Here is an 8,279-nt window from a genome sequence, read left to right as displayed (position 1 = left end):
CATTGCGATATATAAAAAACAATCAATTTGAAAATGCCGTAAGAAATGAAATGTCACAATATTTTTTTTATACATGTCGAAACAATGGAAAAGAAAGAATATCTTTTGCGTACCCCCCCAGTTTGTCAACTTTCTTGGAAATGATACAAAAAAAAATTTCTTTGTTGACAAGAGAAAAACTACCCTCTGATGAATTGTATGATCATTGGATTTATACCAATGAACAAAAAAAGAACAACTTGAGCAAAGAATTTAGAAATCGAATGGAAACTCGAAATAAAGGATCCATTACTCTAGATGTACTCGAAAAAAGAACTAGATTGTGTAATGATGAAAATAAAAAAGAATACTTGCCTAAAATATATGATCCTTTTTTGAAAGGGCCCTGTCGTGGAAGGGTCAAATCTTTTTTTTCATCCCCAATCCTAAATAAAATTTCTATAAAAAATTACATCGAGACAGGTTGGATAAATAAGATTCATGTTATACTTTTTAATACTGATCAGGAAAACTTGGAAAAACAAATAGATGCATTTGATAGAAATTCATTATCAACAGAAAAAAAACTTTATTTATTTCCATTTCCAGAAACTGAACAAGGAAGAATTAATTCAGAAGATCAAATAAAAATTTTGAAAATTTTCTTCAACGCAGTTATAACTGAGCCCAAGACTAAAAGAATTAAAAAAAAATCTATTGGAATAAAAGAAATAAGTAAAAAAGTTCCTCCGTGGTCATACAAATTAATCAACGATTTGGAACAACAGGAGGGAGAAAACGAAGAAAACGTGGCAGAGGATCATCAGATTCGTTCCAGAAAAGCCAAACGTGTAGTGATTTTTACTGATAACCATCAAAATACTGATGCTAATAGCAAAAATACTAATAATCCTGATCAAGCCGACGAAGTGGCTTTGATACGTTATTCACAACAATCGGATTTTCGTCGAGACATAATCAAAGGCTCTATGCGTGCTCAAAGACGTAAAACAGTTACTTGTGAATTGTTTCAAGCAAATGTGCATTCTACTCTTTTTTTGGACAGAATAGACAAACCCCTTTTTTCTTTTGATATCTCCGGGATGATAAAATTCATTTTGAAAAACTGGATGTATAAAAAAACAACAGAATTAAGAATTTCGGATTATACGGAGGAAAAGACAAAAGAAAGTGAGAAAAAAAAAGAGGAAGAAAAAAGAGAAGAATACAAAAGAGAAGAGAAAGCACGAATAGAAATAGCGGAAGCCTGGGATAGCATTTTATTTGCTCAAGTAATAAGAGGATCCCTATTAGTAACCCAATCTTTTCTTAGAAAATATATTCTATTCCCTTCAGTGATAATAGCTAAAAATATAGCCCGTATGTTATTATTTCAATTTCCCGAGGGGTCCGAGGACTTAAAAGATTGGAATAGAGAAATGCATGTTAAATGCACCTATAATGGTGTTCAATTATCAGAAACCGAATTTCCAAAAAATTGGTTGACAGACGGTATTCAGATAAAGATCCTATTTCCTTTTTGCCTTAAACCTTGGCACAGATCTAAGGTGTCACCCCCCCAGAAAGATCCGCTGAGAAATAAAGGGCAAAAAAACGATTTTTGTTTTTTAACAGTTTGGGGAATGGAAACTGAACTTCCTTTTGGTTCTCCCAGAAAACAACGTTCATTTTTTGAACCCATTTTTAAAGAACTCAGAAAAAAGATTATCAAATTGCAAAAGAATTCTTTTTTAGTTATACAGGTTTTAAAAGAAAGAATCCATTTTTTTTTAAACCTTTCAAAAGAAAGAAAAAAAAAAATGGGTCATGAAAAACATTCTATTTTTAAAAGGAATAATAAAAGAACTTTCAAAAAGAAACCCAATTCAATTATTTGGATTAAGAGAAATATATGAATTGAGTGAAACTAAAAAAGAAAAAGATGGGATAATCAGTAATGGGATGATTAATGAATCGTCCATTCAAATTCTATTTATGAATTTGACAGAAAAAAAAATGAAAGATCTGGATGATAGAACCAGCACAATCAGGAATCAAATAGAAAAAATTACAAAAGATAAGAAGAAAGGATTTTTAACTCCGGAAATCAATATAAATATTAGTTATAATAAAAGAAGTTATCCTACTAAACTATTAGCATCAATAAAAAATATTTGGCAGAAATTAAAGAAATTAAAAAGAAGAAATGTTCGATTAATCCACAAATCATATTCTTTTTTCAAATTTTTAATTGAAAGGATATACATAGATATCCTTCTCTGTATCATTAATATTCCGAGGATCACTACACAACTTTTTTTTGATAATTCAAAAAAAATGATTGATAAATACATTTACAATAATGAAAGAAATAAAGAAAAATTTGATAAAAGAAATAAAAATACAATTCGTTTTATTTGGACTATAAAAAAATCAATTTCGGATATTAGTAATAAAAAATCAAAGATTTTTTTATCCTCATTCTCACAAGCATATGTATTTTACCAATTATATCAAACGCAAATTCGTAACTTGTATAAGTTAAGATATGTCCTTCAATATCAATATCACGGAACATCTCTTTTTCTTAAGAATAAAATAAAGGATTATTTTGAAACACAAGGAATTTTTCATTCTGAATTAAAACATAAAAATATTTGGAATTCGGGAATGATTCAATGGAAAAACTGGTTAAGGGTTCATTATCAATATGATTTATCTCCGATTAGATGGTATCGATTAGTACCACACAAATGGCGAAATAGATTCAATCAAACCCGTATAGTGCAAAATAAAGATTTAAACAAAAAGCATTCAGATGAAAAAGATCGATTAATATTAATTAATTACAAAAAATTAAATGATTTTGAATCAAATTCAAAATATAACTTTCAACAATACTATAAATATGACCTTTTTTCATATAAATCGATTAATTATGAAAATAAGAAGGATTCACATATTTCTGTATCACCATTACGTTTAAATAATAAACAAGAGATTTGTTATAATTACAATAAGATATATAAAAAGGGTAAATTCGTTGATATGACAGGAGGTATTATTCCTATTAATTTAGAAGATGATGCTATTATGAATCTGGATAAATTTACAGATAGAAAATATTTTGATTGGAGAATTTTCGATTTTTGTCTTCGAAATAAAGTCGATATTGAGTCCTGGATCGATATCGATACCAATGGTAATAAAAATACTAAGACTGGGATTAATAATTATCAAATAATTGATAAAATGGATCAAAAAGGTCTTTTTTATCTTAAAATTTCCCAAAATAGAGGAATTACGGCATCCAACAAAAAAAAAGACCTTTTTGATTGGATCGGAATGAATGAAGAAATACTAAGTCGTCCCATATCGAATCTGAAACTTTGGTTCTTTCCAGAATTTGTGCTGCTTTATAATACATATATTATGAGACCGTGGATCATACCAATCCAACTACTTCTTTTAAATTTTAATGAAAATGGTAGTGAAAATAAAAACATCACTAGAAAGAACAAAAGGAATCTTTTTCTATTTTCGAATGAAAAAAAATCGATTGAATTAGAGAATCGAAATCAAGAAGAAAAAGAATCCGCAAGTCGAGATAATCTTGAATCAGATGCACAAAATCAAGCGAACCTTGGATCACTTCTCTCAAACCAAGAAAAAGCTATTGAAGAAGATTATGCAAGCTCAGATATGAAAAAACGTATAAAGAAAAAGCAATATAAGAGCAACACGGAAGCAGAACTTGATTTCTTCCTAAAAAGGTATTTACGTTTTCAATTGAGATGGGATGATTCTTTAAATCAAAGAATGATCAATAATATCAAAGTATATTGTCTCCTACTTAGACTGATAAATCCAAGAGAAATTGCTATATCCTCTATTCAAAGGGGAGAAATGAGTTTAGATATTCTGATGATTCAAAAGGATTTAACTCTTACAGAATTAATGAAAAAGGGTATATTAATTATCGAACCAGTTCGTTTGTCTATAAAAAATGACGGACAATTTATTATGTACCAAAGTCTAAATATTTCATTGGTTCATAAGAGTAAGCCCCAAATTAATCAAAGATACCGAGAAAAAAGCTATATTGCTAAGATTAATTTGGATAAATCCATTGAAAGACATCAAAGAATGGCTGAAAATAGATACAAAAATCATTATGATTTGTTCTTTGTTCCCGAAAAAGTTTTATCCACTAAAGGACGTAAAGAATTAAGAATTCTAATTTGTTTCAATTCACGGAAGAGAGATGGTATTCATAAAAATCCAGTATTTTGCAACAACGTAAAAAACTTTGTTTTGGATAAAAGAAAACATTTTGATAAAAAGAAACTAATTAAATTAAAGTTCGTTCTTTGGCCTAATTCTCAATTAGAAGATTTATCTTGTATGAATCGATATTGGTTTGATACCAATAATGGGAGCCGCTTCAGTATGATAAGGATAAATATGTATCCACGATTGCAAATTTGTTAATTATGCGTTTTTCATATATATTCTGTACCATATATGTATGGTATATGAAACAAATAGTTGCACCCATGTATTGTCTTACCTTCCAGTCTGATACATGACTACGAATTCAATGCATGTATCAATATCCAATAGATCTATAAATGATTAACGGAATCTTCTTATTTTTTATTTTATTTTATTATTACAAAATTTTGTATCTTTTCTAAATGTAGAAATATATCATCCTTTCCTATTCCTATACGAATTTTCATATTCCTATTCCTATACGAATAAAATTGAAAAGAAAATTGGATTGATTAATTTTATTTGATAAAATTAGGAGTTCATAAAGAAATTAAGATTATTGTGTATACCAAATTAAAATGACTAGCATTATTCTTACTGATCAGTAAAATCCATTAAAAAAAAAGAGGATAGAAAATCCGTTTTATGGTAAAAAATTCATTCATTTCAGTTATTTCACAAGAAGAAAAAGAAGAAAACAGGGGGTCCGTTGAATTTCAAGTATTTCATTTCACCAATAAGATACGAAGACTGACTTCACATTTGGAATTGCACAGAAAAGACTATTTATCTCAGAGAGGTCTACGTAAAATCCTGGGAAAACGCCAACGACTGCTCTCTTATTTGTCAAAGAAAAATAGAGTACGTTATAAAGAATTAATTAGTCAGCTGGATATTCGGGAATCAAAAACTCGTTAATTGAAAAAGGAATTTGAATTATTTTATTTTTTTATTAGATCTTGAATTTTAATGAACTTCTTTTCATTTTCAGCAATTCATGAAAGAATGAATCGAGGAATAACCTATGAATGTAACAACTACAAGAAAAGACCTCATGATAGTCAATATGGGACCTCACCACCCATCAATGCATGGTGTTCTTCGGCTCATCCTTACTCTAGATGGCGAAGATGTTATTGATTGTGAACCAATATTGGGTTATTTACACAGAGGAATGGAAAAAATTGCGGAAAATCGAACAGTTATACAATATCTGCCTTATGTAACACGTTGGGATTATTTAGCTACTATGTTCACAGAAGCAATAACCGTAAATGGACCAGAACAGTTGGGAAACATTCAAGTACCTAAGAGAGCCAGTTATATCAGAGTAATTATGTTAGAGTTGAGTCGTATAGCTTCTCATCTGTTATGGCTTGGCCCCTTTATGGCAGATATTGGTGCACAGACTCCTTTTTTCTATATTTTCAGAGAAAGAGAATTAGTATATGATCTATTCGAAGCTTCCACCGGTATGAGAATGATGCATAATTATTTTCGTATCGGAGGAGTAGCGGCCGATCTACCTTATGGATGGATAGATAAATGTTTGGATTTCTGTGATTATTTTTTAACAGCGGTTTCTGAATATCAAAAACTTATTATGCGAAATCCTATTTTTTTAGAACGAGTTGAGGGGGTAGGCATTATTGGTCCAGAAGAAGCAATAAATTGGGGTTTATCGGGACCAATGCTACGAGCTTCCGGAATCCAATGGGATCTTCGTAAAGTTGATCATTATGAATGTTACGACGAATTGGATTGGGAAATCCATTGGCAAAAAGAAGGAGATTCATTAGCTCGCTATTTAGTCCGAATCGCTGAAATGAGGGAATCGATAAAAATTATTCAACAGGCTCTGGAAGGAATTCCAGGGGGACCCTATGAGAATTTAGAAACCCGATTCTTTGCTAGAGAAAGGGATCCAGAATGGAATGATTTTGAATATCGATTCATTAGTAAAAAACCTTCTCCTACTTTTGAATTACCGAAGCAAGAACTTTATGTAAGAGTTGAAGCCCCAAAGGGAGAATTGGGAATTTTTTTAATAGGAGATCAGAGTGGTTTTCCTTGGAGGTGGAAAATTCGTCCACCTGGTTTTATCAATTTGCAAATTCTTCCTCAGTTAGTTAAAAGAATGAAATTGGCCGATATTATGACAATACTAGGTAGCATAGATATCATTATGGGAGAAGTTGATCGTTAAAATGATAATTGATACAACAGAAGTACAAGATATAAATTCTTTTTCTAGATTGGAATCTTTAAAAGAAGTCTATGGAATCATAGGGATGTTTTTCCCTATTTTGACTCTTGTATTGGGAATCACAATAGGTGTACTCGTAATTGTGTGGTTAGAAAGAGAAATATCTGCAGGAATACAACAACGTATTGGTCCCGAATACGCCGGTCCTTGGGGAATTCTTCAAGCTTTAGCAGATGGGACAAAACTTATTTTCAAAGAGAATCTTTTTCCATCTAGAGGAGATACTCGTTTATTCAGTATAGGACCATCCATAGCAGTTATATCAATTTTACTAAGTTATTCAGTAATTCCTTTTAGTTATCACCTTGTTTTATCTGATCTCAATATCGGTGTTTTTTTATGGATTGCCATTTCCAGTATTGCTCCTATTGGACTCCTTATGTCAGGATATGGATCAAATAATAAATATTCTTTTTTAGGTGGTCTACGAGCCGCTGCTCAATCGATTAGTTATGAAATACCATTAACCCTTTGTGTGTTATCAATATCTCTACGTGCGATTCGTTAAAACAGAAACTTTTCTTTATTCCTTTCTTTTTCGAAAAGAAATTGAATAGATATCTCCTTTTTTTATTCATCATTCAGTTTGATGACCTAAATCAGATAGTTGTATGAGTGAAAGAAAACAGCTTAGAAATTAGCAGTAAAAAGATTGAGTCTCATTTCCTACGTACAAGAATAAAAAAAAAGTAAATAGAAGCAAGACTTTTACCCCAAGATTGGTTGATTAGTCATCCTGGCTTGAAGCGGGTTCAACTCAAAAGATCAACCACATAGAGTTTTCACTATCGTTTCTATGTATTACCATAACGGGTGATTGAGCAAAAATCAGTGGATGGTTAGGAACACCAAAATACATAAAGGATTAGTAATGGAGATTTTTTATGTAAATTATCCAAAAGGAATTTTTACATAACATAAAAAGAATAGTAATTGGGGCTTTAAGTTAGTAGAAATGATCAAGCAGTACTACCCACGATTCCGATTCAGAGTATACTCCTATCCACAGATTCAAAAATGACTATCAGGAACGAAATAATCCTTTTTTTGAAACCCCCCCTTATTTTTTTTCAAAAAGAAGAATAGGAACGAAAAAAAAAGATCTTTTTCTTATTTCCTCTATTAATAGGGATAACGTGGCATTATTCAGGAACTAATGTATAATTTTTTTTTCGTAATCAAAAAGAATGGGTTGAAATATCTATTGCTATTTCTACAAAGAGTATTTTATTGAAGGATTAAGTTATTACTCAACAAATAAAAATTCAAATTATTAAAGGATGAGATCAATTCAGAAGTGCTTTTTTAGTTATTATTATAGCAGACAGAATTCCATTGGTCTAATTCAGGACCTTCCGATAGGTTTTGACTCTATCTATATAGAATATATATTTCATTTCGAATCGATATATAGTATTTATTATACTACAAACATATCAATATAAATAATATCAATTCGGTCCTTAGATTTATTGATGGCCCTCGAGGAGCCGTATGAGGTGAAAATCTCACGTACGGTTCTGGAATAGCGATGGGAACAGTGATGTTATCATCGACTATGATTATCTAACAGTTCAAGTACAGTTGATATAGTTGAGGCCCAGTCCAAATATGGTTTTTGGGGATGGAATTTGTGGCGTCAACCTATAGGGTTTTTCATTTTTCTAATTTCTTCCCTAGCAGAATCTGAGAGATTACCTTTTGATTTACCAGAAGCAGAGGAAGAATTAGTAGCAGGTTATCAAACCGAATATTCGGG

The 8,279-nt window shown here is 30.7% G+C and overlaps 1 protein-coding gene across 1 annotated transcript in view; it reads left to right on the top strand.

Moving 5' to 3' along the window:
• LOC130137237 (protein TIC 214-like) overlaps window positions 1–2,003 on the top strand; it is a 3,312-nt gene extending 1,309 nt beyond the window's left edge. The window contains exon 1 of the mRNA XM_056308044.1: window positions 1–2,003. This exon is cut by the window's left edge and continues 1,309 nt beyond it. Coding sequence (XP_056164019.1) covers window positions 1–1,895 — 1,895 coding nt within the window. The 3' untranslated portion in view covers window positions 1,896–2,003.
• Window positions 2,004–8,279: the final 6,276 nt, after the last annotated feature.

The sequence above is a fragment of the Syzygium oleosum genome, unplaced genomic scaffold (genome assembly GCF_021117445.2).
Source record: "Syzygium oleosum isolate NSW1041296 unplaced genomic scaffold, Sole_v2.1 Sole_v2.66, whole genome shotgun sequence".
NCBI lineage: Eukaryota > Viridiplantae > Streptophyta > Magnoliopsida > Myrtales > Myrtaceae > Syzygium > Syzygium oleosum.
The sequence above is the reverse complement of the archived record's forward strand: the minus strand, read 5'-3'. Positions and strand labels throughout refer to the sequence as shown.